This window comes from Antrostomus carolinensis, unplaced genomic scaffold, assembly GCF_000700745.2.
Source record: "Antrostomus carolinensis isolate BGI_N321 unplaced genomic scaffold, ASM70074v2 scaffold17330, whole genome shotgun sequence".
In the NCBI taxonomy this organism is placed as follows: Eukaryota; Metazoa; Chordata; class Aves; order Caprimulgiformes; family Caprimulgidae; genus Antrostomus; species Antrostomus carolinensis.
In genome coordinates, this window is record NW_010290760.1 from 134,904 (window position 1) to 154,144 (window position 19,241).

The window sequence follows — 19,241 nt, forward strand, 5'->3', positions numbered from 1 at the left end:
GCACGTGAGCAGGACCAGACACCCTCCCCCAGTGCCAGGGATGTGTAGAGCTGGGCGATACCACCTTCCCAAGTCCTCATCTGCCTCCACCGACCCTCCCTGCCTCACCACGGCGAGCGAGAATGTGGCAATCGCTTTCCAATTTATTTTTATCTTGTTGATCACATGCTTTTTAATGTTAAATGTTCTGTGGAGGAGGAAATTTCTGCGACTGCAGAATTAATAGGAGTTTAGGGGGTTTCGGTTGAGCTTGGTAATCAATTTTTGCAAATCACAGGCTCATGCTGACAACCTGCAGCCGCTCAGTAATAGTAATGAAAACGTTCTCGTGCTAATGGTGGCTCCCTCTCCACATCTGCACGGAGCAGCCCTCGACCACCTACAGCCCTCGGGCACTGCTTGTGCTCCAAGGACACTGCCCAGTGTCACTTGCTGGGTGTCACCCCCTTGAGTGTCTCTGTGCCCCTGGATGTGTCCAGGAGCTGGCTGCTGAGCCGAGGTGTGTGGAGAAGCCAGGTCTTTACCCACCACCTGGCCAAACAGGATTTAACAAACCCGCTTTGGCCAGCAGCTCTGGAGCCTAACGAGGAGTGGGGACAAGCTGCGTGTGGGGATCAGGCGTCCCTGTGCTCGGGGCCAGCCTGGCTGGTGGGACGCGCTGCTCAGCCGTGTGGCTCCTGGAACTGCCCGGGCTAAATGGTTTTCTTACCGTAAGCACGTTGAGTTTAATTTTATTTTAAGCCATTTAAAAAACCTATCCACTTCCCTGTGATCTGATTTCATCTTCTAGCTCTGCTACAGCTGTCAGGGTGACTGAAATGTGGCTTTGGAGAATTAGACCAGGATTCTCCTTTAATGCTCAGACGTGTTTCTAGGGCTTGTATCTGAAGAGGGGTGGCCCATGCTGCCTGGCTGAGAGGTTCCCTGGTACAGAGTTGTTATTTCTTAAATAACAACCAAGGACCAAGGGACAGGACAAGAGGAAATGGGCTCCAGTTGTGCCCAGGGCAGTTGAGATGGGATGTGAGGAAGAATTTCTTTGCTGAAAGGGTTCTGAGGCATTGGAAGGGGTTGCCCAGGGCAGTGGTGGAGTCCCCATCCCTGGAGGGATTGAAGAGTCGTGTAGACACAGTGCTGAGGGACATGGGTTAGTCATAGGGGACTGGTCAGTGTTGGGTTCATGGTTGGACTCGATGAGCTTAAAGGGCTTTTCCAATCCAGGCCATTCTGGGACTCTGGGAAATGTCCAGGATCCCAGGTGCAGGGGGTCAGTGGAAATCACCAGCTCTGGATGAGACCTTTGAAGCAGGAGAGCAGCAGAGGGTGGCACCTTTGTGTGTGGTGCAGGGAAATGCTTTTTGGAGCTGCCTCCTCATCAGCTGAGGGAGTGAGGGAGATGCCAGCAGCACGAATTGAGCTGGAGCAGTGCAGATGTCCCCACACGCTGCTGCCCTCGTCTGCCAGAGACTTTTACTCTGCTGGCAGTTTGGTGGATGATGGAGGAAACCTGTGCTTGGGCGCAAAGTCCGGTGATTGAGTTTAAACCCAGCGGTTTTGCCTGACCTGCTGGGCTTTGCACTTTTGTGCTTCAAAGTCACAGGCAGGATTTGCTCTCTTGAGAAGCAAACGTGATCAGTTTGAGCTCAGAGATTCTGTTTATGTGGGAGGTTTTGCCCAGCTCACCTGGACGTGGGGTTTTCATCCCATCGGGGATGCACCAAGGTGTTTTGCTGCTCAGGTTTCTCGAGCAGCTTTGAACCAACCTTGATTCAAACTGGTGTTTGAGCTTGTGATGCGAGAGCAAGGAGCCACTCACCTGCATTTCATAACTTCTATAAATGAGGCTGCTAAGAATGTCAATATTCAGACACGGGAACAGGCTGCCCAGGGCAGTGGTGGAGTCCCCATCCCTGGTGGGATTGAACAGACGGGCAGACATGGTGCTGAGGGACATGGTTTAGAGGTGGAATTGTCAGTGTTGGGTTTATGGTTGGACTCGATGTTCTTAAAGGTCTTTTCCAGCCGCTGTGGTTCTGTGATTCCATGACTCTGGTGTGGCTGTGGCTCTGCAGACCCACTGAAGAGCGTGCAGCAGGATTTGTGCTTCCACCAGACCCCATCAACAAGCAAGGGAACCAGAAGTGCAGAGGAAGGGCTGCTGACTCTCCTCGCACAGGAAAAGGGTCGATACTGACGTAAAGAAAATGGGAAAAACACTTAAGAAAAGCTGTAGTCAGGCTTCTGGCAGGTCAGGTGTGTGAGCTGGGCTGGGCTGGGCAGCGGGGAGGGAGGCAGCAGGCTGCTCAGTGCTGGGCAGGGACCAGTTCTCACCAGTTTGCAGCTGTGTGGGTCACTGGGAGCACGGCTGGAGGTGCAAGGAGAGGCTGGGGTTTTGCCTGGTCCTTGTGCACGTGGAACACCAGCCGCAAATACCGGCTCAGTCCCTCAGCACAAGCTTTCTTCATCTCTGGATAATTTAGGAGACCAAGTGTCAGGCTGAGATTTGGGGGGTGACAAGCTGGGCACAGGGGTTTCATCCTCCCCTCCCATTTATTTGGGGGTTTTTTAGAGGGGTGCAGGAGTGGATGTGGATGAGCAGTCACCAGCCTGACCGCAGGTGGAGAGGAGAGGACCCCGGTGCCGAGCACCGTCCTGGCTGATGGTTTGGCTGCAGAGTTCCTTGATGTGATGATGACGAGGGGGTGAGATGGCAACATTTCCGAGCTGTCAGCCTGTATCTCGTTAGCACTTTTTGTTGATGCTTTTAGATGCCTCCAGTTCAGTCCATGCTGTGGTGGTGTAAGGCTGCGTACGCTCCTCGAAGCACCATGGCATGAAATGGAGGCTCCTAGAAGCAAGATGGAAGGTACAGTATTGGCATCAGCCCCTTGAAGGACCCGCTCCCTCCCTCTTGTGCTGCCATTTGATTGTGGGGGGAGAATGGGTAGAAATCTGTGCCAGGAGAGGCTGTTGGAGGAGCTGGTGGGCAGCAGGAGCGGTGGCTGGGTGGCTGCCCCGGGTACCGGTGATGCATCCTTCACCGTAGGCTTTTCAGTGTGTGAGATATGGAAGCAGAGTTGGAGAGCTGTTGGCACTTCGCTCAGAAACAAACGTGGTTTCAGTTACAGTGACATTCCCAGCTTGTGTTTCTGTGTCTCTTCACAGAAAAGCAGGGTCCAGAGCGGAAGAGGATTAAGAAGGAGCCCGCCACCAGAAAGCCTGGCTTGCTCTTCGGAATGGGCCTTTCGGGGATCCGGGCAGGCTACCCGCTCTCCGAGCGCCAGCAAGTCGCTCTCCTTATGCAGATGACAGCAGAGGAGTCTGCAAACAGCCCAGGTGAGATCTGGAGGGTGGTTTTTGCTCGGTGGTGTGGGTGGGTGGGTGTGAGTTTGTAGTGAGAAGCTCACAAATACTTGGGCTGCTCCATGCCCGTCCCCGGGGTGACCACCGAGTAGCACCTTGCCAGCAGCAGAGATGAGCTGCCACCCCCAGCATGGTGCAGGGGGGCTGATAGGCTTCTCCATGGGGTGTCCCCCCTTTCTCAGCATGGTGGATGGGTGCTGGGTTTTGGGACACCTTCTCCAACCTCATACAGAAGCAGCGTGATGCTGGAGCGGGGCAGCGGGACACCCACTCCCACGGGGCTCTGCAGCTGCTGCCAGGGTTTGCGCGTGGCTGGGGCTGGCCTTCCTCCTCCCAGGATAAGGCAGTAGCAGGAGATGTCCCACAGGCCATCTCCAGGCCACCACTGAGCCTTCCCTGGCCACTTAACTGGAGCTTTGATTCCACGGGAGCCTCCTCCCCATCAGAACTTTGCATTTTCTGCTGGCATCTCAGGCTGACTCAGGAAAGGAGCATTGTGAATAAAGTTAAAATACCATCTCTGTGGGTTTCTGAATGTCTCTTCTTGTGGAGAGGGAGAAGATGTGTAACCAGTGCAACTGTAACTTGAGATGGGGAGCAGCTGGAATGTGTTTACCACGGATTTTGTATTTTAGTAATTTTTATCTGTTGCATACATGACCCCTCCGGGGTTTTTAGAGGCACTGTGCTATCCGTACACACACATCTGCATCCTACACACAAACACTGCAGCTTTTAGCCACGTGTTTGGTTGTTCTTAAGGCCAATCTCGCTGCTTTAGGTCGGTGTTAACTTGGGAAGACAGAAAAGGCAAAAAGCTCTGCAGTCTTCAGAGCATTCAAACATTCTCCCAGGAAATGTGCAGTCTCCTCCCGAGGCTGTCAGACCTCACATGTACTTGGTAAAAAGCCTCTTCCCTTAGGAAATGAGGTTTTAGAGTAAAGAGCTGCATTGTCTGCTCCTAAATCATGGGATTGCCTACAGTCCTCGCAAGGACTGCACTTCTCTCCAGTGGGCTTTAGCAGCCTGCAATTAATATCTGTATTACACACACACACAGGCTTTCCTCTGTCTTCACATCGACTTCAGAAGGTTCAGTTGCCTCTCGGTGCTTTGTGCTGAGCTTTTTGGGGGAGAAATGAGATGAAATGTGTTGCAAGAGCTCCCTCTAAGGGTGTAGGGCTTCCTCTGGATTGCGAATCTTGACTCTGTTTCTCTCTTCCGTGCAGTTGACACAACACCAAAGCATCCCTCTCAGTCTACAGTTTGTCAGAAGGGAACTCCTAACTCTGCCTCCAAAACCAAAGATAAAGTAAATAAGAGAAACGAGCGAGGAGAGACTCGGCTGCATCGAGCTGCCATCCGAGGAGATGCCCGGCGCATCAAGGAGCTCATTATCGAGGGTGCAGATGTCAATGTGAAAGACTTTGCAGGTAACCAGCCCGTTGGCACCACTGCCTGGGCAGCCCACGGATCCACACCTTTTCCCACCTGGTTGCATCTTCCACCTCCAAGAATGGCTCCCACCAGAGAACGTAGTTTCTTTATAACGTGGGTTTGCTACTTGTAAAGAGGGGATTAACCAAAAAGAATCCTTTTTGCTTTTTGAGGAGGAAGAAGCCTTGCTGTCCTTTTAAAAAAACCAAACCAAACACTGCTACAGTTTTGTCAAAATAATAAATCCCTGAAAAGCATCAGTTCCCTTGTTGGAATGTGGGAGCTGAATTCCAAGGCTGTCCTTGAACATGCTCCCGCTCAGGGCAGGGATGCTGGGCTGGGCTTGGTCTGTAGCGATCCTTGGGGCTGCTGTGGCTCCACCTCTGAAGCTGTGCCCAGGACCCTCTGGTCTGTTTTCTTCTGCCCTTCCACACAGGTACCATCTTGAACGTCTGGAGGGGAGTTTACGAAGGGAGGTGGGCTGTTGTAGCCCTTTATTTTACTTAAAATATAAGAAATGAGGCACAAAAATATATAGAAAAGAGTGGGTTTGTAAAAGCATCACTCCAGGGTTGAGCAGTGATGCCAACCCTGAGGCCTACAGTGTTCTGGGGTTTGGTTTTAAGTACCAAATGTGGGAGAGCAGTGTGGATGAGGGTCAAGGTCAAGCTCCTAGCTGTGCCAGCCACGTGCCTGAATTCGAGGAGACGTTGACCATCCTGAGCCTCAGCTGAGGAGTAGCACCACCTCCTCTTCCTCCTCCTCCTCCTCAGTGGTGCTGCCAGGCTCCTGCTTCTGGTGGTGGGAATGAGGAAAGGAGCCTGGGTGTGGGGCTGTGGCCAGGCCTGGGATGGGCACAGCCCCAAGTCCTGCAGCGAGAAGGCGGCTGTGAGATGATGAAGGGTGACCTGTACCAACGATGGGGCTGAATGAGCGTGAAGCATCCTTTCTTCCAGCACATCCAAGAGCTTGACTTTGCTCTTTGCTGTTCTCTTCGCACGATTTTGGGGCTATAAATAGATATCCATGTTCCCTCGGCTGTGTGATTAATACCAGTCCTAGACTGAGCTATCAGTTGTGATTAATTCTGGTCACAGGTGCCCCTTTTTAATGCTCCGAGTGAAGGTAACGGAACGAGCTCCCACGACGCTATCAGCAAAATACCCAAGGAGCCACTCACATTTGCTGGGAAACTTCAAAACAGTTTTTGCTTGAAAATAGTCTGTTTGAACATGATAAAATATTTCATTCCGTGTTCTTCGGAGGTTTGTTTGAGAACTGGAGCCACTGTTGCTGTGGAGACCTGCTGTTTGGTTTCTCCCCGAGCCGGGGGGGCTGTTTTGCAGGAGCATGGCTGCGGAAAATATTTGTGAGGTCTGTGTGGGGGATGTTTGAGAGCGATGTGTGCAGTTCTGATCTGAGCAGCAGTGGTTCCTTTACAGAGGAGTTGGAAGGGGAAAGGATTTGAGACCTGCCTTCCACACGACATCAGCAGTTCTCTTGAATTTCCTATGCAAAACTTTGCCTTCCCATTTCCTGGGGCTGGGTCCTTTCTGGCAGATGATCTGTCTGTCACTCATTGTGTGACCAGGGGGAAGAGTGGGATTCATTCAGCTACTGACTGATTGGAGTAGGAGAGCAGAGCTGCAGGTATTTTCCTGCTGTGCCATGGGGAGCTGGGCAAAGGAGACCATCTTCTTGGCCATCAGAGCCACAGACCCTTTGACTCACCAACATCTGCAGCGTCTGTGGATGGAGGTGACTTTTCACTGTCCCCAACTCTCTCCACGAAGGTGATGTCCATGTTCTGAGTGTCCCTTTGCTTGCAGGCTGGACGGCATTGCACGAGGCGTGCAACCGGGGTTACTACGATGTGGCAAAGCAGCTGCTCGCTGCCGGTGCCGAAGTCAACACCAAGGGGTTGGATGACGACACCCCGCTGCACGATGCAGCAAACAACGGGCACTTCAAGGTAGGTTTTTGCTGGATTTCCCTTGTGCAGGGGACAGGTCATTCTTCTCCTTCTGGATTATGAGAGGGAACGTAGCTTTGTGTCTTGTTCTTCTCCCTTCTTTCATGCCCAGGTTGGTTTGTGTTGCTGGTTTTTTGACTCCTTTCTTATTGATGAGTGTTAGTACCATAAGGACTATCCTGAGGAGAGACCACTCGAGGACACCTCCCTTTTAGTGATATATGAAAATGCCTGGAATTGAAACATCACAAGGATCTTCACATCTCAATTTCTCTTTTCAGGTGGTGAAATTGTTGTTACATTATGGAGGGAATCCTCATCAAAGCAACAGGAAGGGCGAGACACCTTTAAAAGTAGCTAATTCTCCCACCATGGTGAATCTGCTCCTGGGAAAGACCACGTACCCCTCTAGTGAAGAGAGCTCAACAGGTGAGGTTGACTTTTATGTGAACACGGGAGTGATGCTTGTGGCCTGCAGCTGTCTGTTAATACAGAGGCGTTAAGAGGACAGTGAAGTTAGACCATTGTCAGAATATCTGCGTGCTGCTGCCACGGTCAGGAGTCCACCTGTAGCTGTAACCCAAATTCAGACAACATAACTACCAGCTTTAGCTCCGGGAGCTCTAGCTGTTTGCCCTGGAAGCCTACGTTGAGATCACTTGCCCGGTGCAGTCGAGATGTAGGATTGGAAGCCAGTTGCAGGTACATTGAGATCTTACCTTTGAAATGTGGGTGATACTCCAGCTCGTGCCGAGGGAGGGGGGGGTTTGTGTGCACGTCATCTACTCCCACCCCTCCCCGGTCGGAGGGCACGGTGCTCAGCTCTACCCGTGCTGGTGTTCCAGGTCGTGTTCCCAGGCTGTCCCTCAGCCCTGCCAGTCTGTCCCACAAGTGCCACCACTGTGGCTATGCCAGGTGGGAACGCTGCAGGTTTTAATTAGTGCTAATTAGAGTTTCAGGCTTACAGGGAGTCTTCACCTACGCTGTGTGCAGTCCTAACCCTTTTAGAAAGTTATTCTCTTGATCCACCCGGGGTGTTCTGAGGATCACCCCATGCAGGTTTGAGGCTGGATAGCTGTTCTGTTCTAAAAGATCTGCCAGACTGGCATTTCAAGCTTGCAGCTGCAAACTTGGCAAAGGCTGGGTGAGGCCAAAGAGCAGGAGGGCCATCCGCAGGGGTTCACATCTGCAGCAGACTGATGCTGTTCTCTCCCCGAAGCTCCTCACAGCCCTTAACACATTGTTCTTCTCTTTTTACAGAGACCTCAGAAGAGGAGGACGCCCCTTCCTTCGCTCCCTCCAGCTCTGTCGATGGCAATAACACGGACTCAGAGTTTGAGAAGGGTTTGAAGCACAAGCCCAAGGCCCAGGAGCCCCCCAAAACCATCACCCCGGTGAAGGATGAGTATGAATTTGATGAGGACGATGAGCAGGACCGGGTCCCGCCAGTCGATGACAAACATTTGCTGAAAAAGGATTACAGAAAAGAGACTAAAGCAAACAGTTTCATTTCCATACCCAAAATGGAAGTGAAAACTTATACTAAAAATAACACAATTACACCAAAGAAAGCTGCCCACCGCATCCTGTCGGACAGCTCGGACGAGGAGGAGACCAGCGTTCCTGTGGGGACGGGGGAGAAGCTGCGACTCACGACCCACTCGATATTGCCCAGCAGTAAGATTCGGGAGCCCGCCAGCACAAAGCCACAGAAGGAGAAAAGCAAAGTAAAAAAGAAGCGGAAGAAGGAGACGAAAAGCAAAGAGGTTCGGTTTGGCAAAAAAAATGACAAATTTTGTTCCTCTGAATCAGAGAGTGAAAACGTGGAGAGTGAGGAGGATGATAGAGACTCTCTTCAGAGCTCTAGCTGTGTAAAGGACTCCAGGCTAGTGCTAAAGGAATCCTCCTTGTTTAACTCTCTGTCTGCCTCATCGACCTCTTCTCATGGGAGTTTAGCATCCCAGAAACATAATCCTAATCTTACAGAACAGCACTCCAAGCACTGGAGGACGGACAATTGGAAAACCATATCTTCTCCAGCTTGGTCAGATGTCAGTTCCTTATCGGACTCCACCAGGACGAGACTGACGAGCGAGTCAGACTACTCGTCCGAGGACTCGAGCTTAGAGTCACTAAAGCCAGTCAGAAAGAAACCAGAGCACAAAAAGAAAAACACCACACACAACACTGTTTCCGAGAAAAAGAATTCATTCCATAGCAATGTGGATGGAGCAATTCCAAAGCTGGACAAGGAGGGGAAGGTTGTTAAAAAGCATAAAACGAAACACAAACATAAAAACAAGGAGAAGGGGCAGTGTCCCATGAGCCAAGACATTAAAATAATCAAAACGTTTTCTTTTGAGTTTGAGGACTCTAAACAAAAGCCTGAGAAAGGCTTGATAGTAGAGACAGAAAATCCAGTCGAAAACAAATTGAAAGTGTTAAAGCATGAGCGAGAACACAGTAAGAAGGAGGAAAAGCTCCCCAAAGGTAAAGGGGAGGAGAAGGAATGGTTGTTTAAAGATGAGACTGGAAAATCCTCGAAAGAGGAGAAATCATTAAGAAAAGTCAAAGATGGTAGTAAAGACATGAGCAAATCCTTCAGAGAAGGATTGAGTAAATCAGAAAAAGAGAAACCTGTAAAGGAGAAATCTCCCAAAGAGGAGAAGCCAAGAATACACAAGGAGGAGAGAAAGAAGAAGTCAAAGGACAAACAGTCAAAATCTGAAAAGAAGAATGAGCTCAAGGAGGAGAAGGCTTCGAAACTAGAGAAAGAAAAATCCTTCAAGGAAGAGAAAGAAAAATGCAAAAAAGAAAAACTCTACAGAGATGAGTCTGGGTTTGATGAGTTTAATAGCAAAAACCAATTTCCTGAGAGCGAGGACACAAAGTTCAGCCTTTCGGATGATCAGCAAGAGAGGTGGTTTTCAGACTTGTCTTCTGATTCATCCTTCGATTTCAAAGGTGAAGATAGCTGGGATTCTCCAGTAACAGATTTCAGGGAGATTAAAAATGACACAGTGGCAAAGCTAATCATAGAACCTGTGAAAGAGGAAATTAAAGACAAGAAAAAGGAAAATAAAACAAAAGAGAAGAAGGAGTACAACGAGAAACGGAACGAAAAGGACAGTTTCTTAAAGAAGAAAGAGAGGGACTACGTGGAGAAAAGCTCTGAGAAGAAAAAGGACCAAACGGACAGACACAAACTCACCCCTAGTTATTTGCCTGAAAAGGACAAGAAAAGGAAGGACTCTGCAGAGAGCGTCAAGGAGAGGAAAGAAAAAGATACAGCTGAAACCAACAAAGACAGAAAAGATTCCTCCGATGGCTCGAAAGATCGAAAAGAAACCAAAACAAAGCAGGAGGAACCCTATCGAGATGACTTTAAAGAATACGGCTGCGAAACGTTCTTCAAGGAGAAGTCTGACCCTGAGTTCAGTGGTAAATCTCTGGAGAGTTGGGAGAGGCACCATTCTGGGAAGGAAAAGGAGAAGAAAGATGCTCCTGAGAAAGAAAAAAAAGAAAAGGTGAAGCCAGAAAAATACAAGGAAAAATCCAAAGAAGGCGACAAGGAGAAAAATGAAAAAGTTCCTCCTGAGAAAATCCTGAAAGACAAAGAACTAGACAAGAGTTTCAAAGAGAAAAAGGAAACTAAGGAGAAGTACAAAGACCTGCACAGCAAAGACAAAGAAAGGAAGAGTTCTTTTGACCAAGTTAAAGAGAAGAAAGAGAAAAACTTCTCCACGGATCGAGAGGACTTCTCCGAGAAAAAGGATGAGAAGAAAGGCAAGGAGAAGAGCTGGTACAGCATCGCAGACATCTTCACGGATGAAAGCGAAGACGAGAGGGATGATTACAGCTTGACTGGGTTCAAAGTCAGCGACTCTGCTGGGGGCGAAATGCATCGTCTGGACAGTCTGCAGGAGAAGGATGACGGCGTGGCTGCTGAGAAGGAGCTGTACCCCGACAAGCACCGCAAGTACTCCTCCGACCGGCAGCATTCCGGAGAGAAGCAGAAAGATAAGGACTCGAAGGAGAAGAAAAAGGACAAAGGAACATCAGAGGGAGGAAAAGAGAAGAAGGAGAAGAGTTCCTTTGAAAAACACAAAGAGAAGAAAGATAAAGACTCTACCGAGAAGTACAAGGACAGAAAAGACAGAACATCCATAGATTCCACTCAAGAGAAGAAAAACAAGCAAAAGCTCCCAGAAAAGGCTGAAAAGAAACACGCCAGTGACGACAAGGTGAAAAGCAAGCACAAGGAGAAGCTGGATAAAGAGCATTCCAAAGAGAAAAAGTCTTCGAAAGGAGGGGAGTCAGAGAAGAGCCTGCTGGAGAAATTGGAGGAGGAGGCTCTGAATGACTATAGAGATGACTCCAACGACAAAATCAGCGAGATCTCTTCTGACAGCTTCACAGATAGAGGACAAGAGCCAGGACTGACCAGCCTCTTTGAGTCTTCTAACCTCTCTCTTGCTGATGCTGCTGAAGAAAAGTTTAAGGACTCTCTCCCTTTACCCTGCTTGCAGGACAAACTCAAGGAGAAGGAGAGACACAGACATTCCTCATCTTCATCAAAGAAAAGTCACGAGAAGGAAAAAGCAAAGAAGGAGAAGACAGAGAAAAAGGAAAAAACAGAAGAATTCAAAGACTCCAGCAGCAGGAAGGATTCCACTCATTATGAAAAAGATTTCTCTGTGGATGGGGAGGCTTTTGGCGCTTCCTACAACATGAAGGCAGAGCCTGATGAGGAACCAGAGAAAGGCATTGATTACTTATTTTCTGAAAAGAAAGATAAAAATGATTCTGAAAGAGAGCTGTCAAAGAAGGCAGAAAAAGAAAAGACTTACGGTTCCAGCAGCATCAGCACAGTGAAAGAGAAAAAGAAACGAGATAAACACAAGGAGAAATGGAAGGAGGAAAAGGAAAAACATAGAGACAAACATGCAGATGGTTTCTTTAAACATCACAAAGACGAACCAAAGTCAACGCTTAAAGACAAGGACAGTCCTCAAGTTACCACCTTTAAAGATAAATCAAAGGAGGACAACCTGAAATTCGGTGAAACCAAACTGAAGGAGAAGCTCAAGGAGAACCAAGAAAAAGACAAATCAGACTCAATAAAAATAAGCAACGGGAATGAAAAAATAACCCTGTCCAAAGACAGCGGCAAGAAAGATGCCAGGCCAAGGGAGAAACTCCTGGGAGATGGTGATTTGATGATGACCAGCTTTGAGAGGATGCTGAGCCAGAAAGACCTGGAAATCGAGGAGCGCCACAAAAGGCACAAAGAGAGAATGAAGCAAATGGAGAAAATGAGGCACAGGTCTGGAGACCCCAAATTAAAGGACAAACTTAAAAGCTCGGAAGAAGCACGCAAGAGGAGTCTGGATCTGGCAACAAAGAAGCCGTTAACGCTGGATACTCAACTCAAGGACAAGAAGCTTAAAGAGTTGGGTCCACTGACTCCTATACTGTCACCAGAGAACAAGGCACAGCCTGCTGTTGGGACAGACTCCAAGGACTGGATAACGGGTCCTCAGCTGAAGGAGATCCTCCCGGCATCTCCCAGGCCAGATCAGAACCGGCCGACGGGAGTCCCAACCCCGGCGTCGGTTGTCTCTTGTCCAAGCTACGAGGAGGTGATGCAGACGCCCAGGACTCCTTCGTGCAGCAACGAAGACTACACGGACCTGATGTTTGAATGTGCGGACTCGCAGCACTCGCTGCCCATATCCACCATGTCCATGAACGCCTGTTCACCATCCTTCTTCGACAGATACACAAATGTTTCCAGCGGGCTCCCCGAGAATCCAAGTCAGACCCCCACTCGCACCATACCCTCCACCAACCTTTATCGTTCCATCTCGGTTGATATCAGAAGGGCTCCTGAAGAAGAATTCAGTGTCGGAGAGAAATTTTTCAGGCAGCAAAGCGTCCCGGCGACATCGAATTACGGCTCTCCAGTGCAGCATTTAATGGAGGAGAAAGTTCCCCTTCCTCCTGTTCCCGCTGAGAAGTTCCAGTGTTTATCTCCTGGGTATTACTCACCAGATTATGGGGTTTCATCACCAAAAGTGGAAGCTTTGCACTGTGCTCCCGGAGCTGTCAGCGGAGTCGCCCAGTCGCCTGAAAGCGTCTTTTCTGGTTTACAAGCGAAATCCTCCCCTTCACACAGAGATGAGTTGCTGGCTCCTTCGGTAGAAAGCGCTCTTCCCCCCGACCTCGGCATGCCCTTGGATACCACGGAAGAGCAGCAAGCTACCGCCTCCATCATGCCCCCAGAGCCTACCTACTTACCACCAATTGAAGAAAACCATTTTGGTTCAGGTATGCCAGAACAAAACAATATAGACTGGGATAACCCTCCTTCCCGAAACCCTGACACCGCCATTCCTCCCAACCTGATGGGGAACCCGGCAGAGCACGCCGTCGGCTGGTCCATGGGCTCAGAGCTTCTGATGAAATCTCCCCAGAGGTTTTCTGAGTCCCCCAAACCTCAGCTCTGTTCCCTAGAGCCGATTCATCCTACACCAGTAGCCTTCATTCCCACAGATACTTCCTACCCCGTTTCTCCCATATCTTACCCTCTGTCAGTGTCTGAACCAGGGCTCGATGAAGTCAAGGAGGATGCTGAGGAAGCAGTTCCAGGAGAAATAGCCAACACTGAAGAGCAAGCTCCATACATGTCCCCTACTAGATTAGACACGTTCTTCAATAACTGCAAGCCTCTCCCAGAAGAAGCACCTGAGATACCTCCAGAGCCCCCTTGTATGCCAGCAGAACCTCAGGCAGAAGTTGTTAGCGTGCCAGAAAACAACTATTTGGAAAATAATAACGCTGCACCGGCAAATACAGAGGAGGCGGTAACGTGGCCTGATCCCTTCACCAATACAGAAGAGGACTTGGACCTCGGGCCCTTCTCGCTACCAGAGCTGCCGCTCCAACCTAAGGACGTTGCAGAGACGGAGATGACGGAGGCAGAAGCAGTAGAAGAAAACCCAGCAGCAGCTTCAGAAACAAGCACTGGGATGGTTAAAGCCAACGCGTCCGTAATAGCGTCCGGCGAGCCGGAGGAGCTGCCAGCCAGCCAGGCAGCTGCTGTCCTGCCTGTGGAGACGGAGCCACCAGCAGAGGAGCAGAAACCAGAAGTGGCTGCACCAGAAGCCACCTCAGAAGCATTGAATGTAGCTGAGGAAAAAGGAGCGGAGGACTCGGAAGCACAGATTCTCCAGCAGACCCCCTCCGAGTCTGCTCAGGCGGAGAGCAAAGAGGCAGAGGCCGTGCACGAAGACCTGTCATCTTCTGGTGGGGTGGCAGAGAGCAGCTCCCAGACCTGTCCCCCAGCCGCGGCCACCGCCGAGGGCAGCGTTTCACAGGAGGGTGCTGCAGCACGTGCTGGGAGCCAGGTCCCTTCCTCCCAGGCAGATGCACCTCCGGGCAACGCTCAAGCAGAAGTCGTTGAACCAGTACAAAAACCAGTAGCAGAAGCTCCCAAACCACCCAAAATAGAAGAGATTCCTCAGCGGATTACCAGGAACCGGGCTCAGATGCTCGCCAACCAAAACAAGCAGAACGCTGCCTCTTCTGAGAAGGAATTTCCTCCCGTCTCTGCGCCCGCCACGCGTGCCAAAGGCCGCATCACGGAGGAGGACGATTCCCAGGCTCAGCACCCGCGCAAGCGCCGGTTCCAGCGCTCCAACCAGCAGCTGCAGCAGCAGATCAACACGTCCAACCAGCAGACGAGGGAGATGATCCAGCAAACACTGGCAGCTATCGTAGATGCTATAAAACTGGACGACATTGAACCTTATCACAGTGACAGGTCCAACCCCTACTTTGAGTACCTCCAGATCAGGAAAAAGATCGAAGAGAAGCGGAAAATCCTCTGCTATATTACTCCCCAAGCTCCGCAGTGCTACGCCGAGTACGTCACCTACACGGGTTCCTACCTGTTGGATGGCAAACCTCTAAGCAAGCTCCATATTCCAGTGGTGAGTCACCTTCTCTCTTTAAACCGCAGCATCAGGGACTGTCCCCTCCTCTGCTGCCAGATTGTCCCCTGTGCATGGCAGCCCTGGCAGTGCTGATGCTTTTTAGCCTGTGTTTAGAAAGTGCTTGTGATGACAGGTCTAAGCCTTGGTTAGTGGATGGTTGTGTGATAAATGCGTCCTCTGAGGTGGGGTGGTTTTGCAGAGACCTTGGGCTGTGCTTTGGAACCTGAGGTTTGTTCAGGTTTTAGAGGGAGTTTGTATGAATCCAGCAGATTTGGGGCTGGAAGGTGAAAGTGCTTTTCCAAGCAGTGTAGTAATTGGATCATGAACCTAGAGAAACTGTAGAAAAAAAGCTGGTTCTTAACTCCTCCTTTGTGTTCTCAAGCTCTGATATTTGACTTGCCGATGGCGCTCGCTCCTTGGCAGCGGGATCTGCGTTCACTGCTGTGCTGCATGAACAGACTTGCTAATGGAAATGCATCAATAAACTCAGTGCTGCAGGCAGTGAATCCGGGATCCAGCCTGGAGCAGGAGGGTCAATAGGACCAGCCGTGTCAGGCTGGGTTCCTTGCTGCAGTCAGGGTGAAACACCCCGATCTGCGGGTGTTTGTCGCAGCGTGGTCCCTCCTCGAGCTGCTGTCTGCGTCAGTTGACAGGTGCTTTGTCTGTTCCAGCACCGCCGTGCTCACAGCCCGTGTTCACATCTGCTTGCTCCTTCCTAGACTTCACCTGGAGCCACTTGCTCCTCTGTTCTGTGGTTTGGGCCGTGCTTGATGAGCACCTTGCTCCCCTGGAAAGCGCAGGACAGATCAGGACCTTCCAGCTGTGCAGATGGGGCTGCTCATTTCCCCAACAGCATCATTCCCCTGTCAGACACGCTCAGGTCCGTTTGCAGACAGCCCTTGCAGCACATGTGGTGATTCCAGCTCCAGTTCTGCCAGCTGAGCTCATCTCTCAGCACTGGACACCTCTTGCCTTGTTGTCTCACCCCTCGCTGCAGTCTGAGCGCTGGCAGGACGTTGTCCTTTGCCACCTGCCTGCTCTCAGGGAGACTTTCTCCTCTGGTGAGCTGCGTACCACGTCCGGCGGGGTGGCACCGACTCCTTCTCCGAGCCCTTGGCCAAGGGACATCCCAGCTGCATGGTCGAGCCATGGGCAGGGCCCTGCGTGTCCCCTGTGGGCTGCACACCCAGCAGCACTGCTGGCTCTAACCCTCACTGCTGTCTGCCCGCAGATCGCCCCGCCGCCGTCGCTCGCAGAGCCTCTGAAGGAGCTCTTCAAGCAGCAGGAAGCCGTCCGGGGGAAGCTGCGGCTCCAGCACAGCATCGAGCGGGTAAGGGAGCGCTCCGGGAGAAACTCCTGCTGGGGAAGAGCTCCCGAATTTCCTCTGCTGAGGAGTCAGAGGCTGCCACGCTCACTGCTTCGTTTGCTCTTCCTCAGGAGAAACTCATTGTCTCCTGCGAGCAGGAGATTTTGCGAGTTCATTGTCGGGCAGCAAGGACTATTGCCAACCAGGCTGTGCCCTTCAGTGCCTGCACCATGCTGCTGGACTCCGAAGTCTATAACATGCCTCTAGAAAATCAGGTCAGTGCTGTCTTGGTGGTGGAGAGGTGTCTCAGAGGTGCTGTGCAAGACCCTGAGGGAGATGGTGCTTTTCTGGGTGGAGGGAAGGAGGGAGGGATGTAGGCAGGAGTTGCTCATCCTCTTCCTGCTCAGGTGCCTGTCACCCACCGTGGTACACAGGTGCAGGACGTCTCACAGGAGCCCTCCCAGCCCATCACTCGGTTATAGAATCACAGAATCGCAGTGGTTGGGAAAGACCTTTAAGATCATTGAGTCCAATGATAAACCCAACACTGACAATTCCACCTCTAAACCATGTCCCTCAGCACCTCATCTGCCTGTCTGTTAAATCCCACCAGGGAAGGTGACTCCACCACCTCCCTGGGCAGCCTGTTCCAGTGCTGGACTGCCCTTTGGGTGAAGAAGCTTTTCCTGTTTTTTCCAACCTAAACCTCCCCTGGTGCAACTGGAGCCCATTTCCTCTTGTCCTGTCCCTTGGGCCTTGGTTGAACAGACCCACCCCCACCTCTCTCCACCCTCCTCCAAGGGACTTGGACAGAGCCAGAAGGTCTCCCCTCAGCCTCCTAATCTGACTCAGTTTCTGGTGCCGCATGTTCTGGGATAGACCGTGTGCGTGCTGGGGAGGGAAATACATCTGGGAACAGAGGGATACAGGGAGCATTGTGGCACTTCAGGAGCAGTGATGACTCGCATTTATCAGTGAGTCTCGGCACCCTCTGCCTTTCTTCTCGATCAGGATCCTCTGCACACTCGAAAGGTTAATTTTACTTCACTCTGGGATTTCTTTTCCTGTTGAAGGAAGGGGAGAGAGCCATTAAATTGATTTGTGTCTGAATAATGGCTTTGAAAGAGCCAGCCTCTGTCTCACAGCCCGTAAAAAGTGATCATTTCTTCCTTCGATTTCACGTGGTTCTGTGCTGGAGAAGGGGGAATCGTGTCCGGTGTCTGCAGGTGGTGGCCCTGTGGCTGCGGTGGTCCCGAGCCATCCTGGCAGCACCCTCTGCAGCCCACGCCCCACAGCTCCAGCAGCCTTGCTGCTCCTCGGTGAGGAGTGATGCTGCATTGCAGGGGGGATACTGGAACTTATTCATGACCTGGCAGATTGATCCAGGAGCCTTGATTTATCCCTCAGCATTGCCCAGCCAAGTGTTGGTGCTTCTACAGCAAAGATATTTAAGATCTTGGGCATGAGTTGAAGAAGACAGAGAGGTGTGGCTGTGTGGTGGGCTGGCATGGACAGATTCTGTTCCAAGCAAGAGAAAATGGGGAGTGTGTGTGTGTGTGTGTGTGTGACTTTATCTGGGTGTGAAGCCCTGGCAAAGAGCTGTGAGAGCAGGTGGGAGCAGCGTGTCCTCCCTCCCTGCTGGCACCTTTCTCATTTCTGATGAGCCTGTGTCCTTAGAGAGGGTTTGAATACAGCCTGTGAGACCTGTCACTGCTTCAGGTAAAGGAAAAAAATACCATGGAATTCCCTTTCGCTGTCTTTTGCTTAGGGAGACGAAAACAAATCGGTCAGAGACCGTTTCAACGCGCGACAGTTCATTTCTTGGTTGCAAGATGTGGACGACAAGTACGATCGAATGAAGGTGAGAGGCGTGGGTGCCCCGGTGCTCGGGCAGCAGCGGGTCCTGCTGCTCTGCCTCCTGCCAGGAGGGTTTCCCCGAGAGGGTCTCAGCTGTTGCTGTAGCCTGGAAACTGCTGCTGTGGTTTCCAAAAATCTGCTGGGAGCTGGTGTCCCAGGGTGGGTGACCTGGGCAGCGTCACACGATGGGGGATGCTTCTGTGCATGGCGTGGCAGAGAGGTGGGAGCTTCTGCGGGGACTGGGGGAGCACAGTTGCTTCTACTGGTTACAAAAAGAGGGGAGGGAGGTGTGTTCTGCTGGGGGTTGTCTCGTTGTCTCTCTGGCTGTTACTCTGCTTCATGCCATATGGTGTGGAGCTTTCTCGGTCAGTGAAACCCCTCAGGACCTGCTCTTCGCCAGCAACACATGCTGCAGTGAGCTGGACAAGGTGGTTTGCAGAGTGCTCTGCAGAGCTCTGGGTGGCAAACTTGGGCGTGGTAGGGAGAGGGGACAATGGTGCTTTCAGCTGGTGACACAGAGGGACTTGGCAGCTCCCATGAAGGGAGCAGGATCCTGCTCTTGGGCAGCTGAGGGCCACTGTTGGGGACTGTCTGCTGAGGCTGTCACCAGCGGGGTCAGTGCTCTTGAGTGCTTACAAGCCTTCAGAAGCCACCCCAGAAATCCCTTTCGGGTTTGCCCCTGCTCCTGCTGGGACTGAGCTCACCAGATGTCCCAAGTCTGGGTTTCCATCCCGCGAGGACGCGTGTGGTGTCCCTTGCTCCATCTGCTGCTCTGCCCACCACGATGACCACAGGTCCCCTGCCTTGGCCGGGTGGGATGGGCAGCGGGAGCCTTTCCCACCCTCTCCTGCTCACCCCTCATCATTGCTTGGTTTTATTTTTTCCCCCCAATCCAGACATGCCTGCTCATGCGACAGCAACACGAAGCTGCTGCCTTGAACGCGGTGCAGAGGATGGAGTGGCAGCTGAAGGTGCAGGAGCTGGACCCCGCGGGGCACAAATCCCTCTGCGTGAACGAGGTGCCCTCGTTCTATGTGCCAATGGTCGACGTGAACGATGACTTTGTGCTCTTGCCGGCATGACAGTTCAAAACCAGGAGACATCACTGAAAACTGGCAAAGGACGGGAGCCCTCCGAGGTCGGGCGGTCGAGCTCACATTCACCCTTACCGCTTGCTGATGAATCCCTGGTCAGAGGAGGAGGAAGCAGCTATCGGCAGAAAACAAAACAATAAGAAAAAAAAATAAATAATTGCACTTTCTTCACAAGGTGTCCCTCGCTCCCGGACTGACGGCAGCTCCGCCGGGCA

The 19,241-nt window shown here is 51.4% G+C and overlaps 1 protein-coding gene across 1 annotated transcript in view; it reads left to right on the plus strand.

The window, feature by feature from the left end:
• The window catches only part of ANKRD11 (ankyrin repeat domain 11), a 38,053-nt gene extending 18,882 nt beyond the window's left edge, over window positions 1-19,171 (plus strand). The window contains exons 3-12 of the mRNA XM_010174388.1: window positions 3,166-3,336; window positions 4,593-4,796; window positions 6,630-6,772; window positions 7,054-7,201; window positions 8,033-14,055; window positions 14,107-14,766; window positions 16,001-16,099; window positions 16,207-16,350; window positions 17,844-17,936; window positions 18,829-19,171. Coding sequence (XP_010172690.1) covers window positions 3,166-3,336; window positions 4,593-4,796; window positions 6,630-6,772; window positions 7,054-7,201; window positions 8,033-14,055; window positions 14,107-14,766; window positions 16,001-16,099; window positions 16,207-16,350; window positions 17,844-17,936; window positions 18,829-19,014 — 7,871 coding nt within the window. The 3' untranslated portion in view covers window positions 19,015-19,171. The remainder of the gene's footprint in view (window positions 1-3,165; window positions 3,337-4,592; window positions 4,797-6,629; window positions 6,773-7,053; window positions 7,202-8,032; window positions 14,056-14,106; window positions 14,767-16,000; window positions 16,100-16,206; window positions 16,351-17,843; window positions 17,937-18,828) is intronic.
• The last annotated feature ends 70 nt before the right edge of the window (window positions 19,172-19,241 follow it).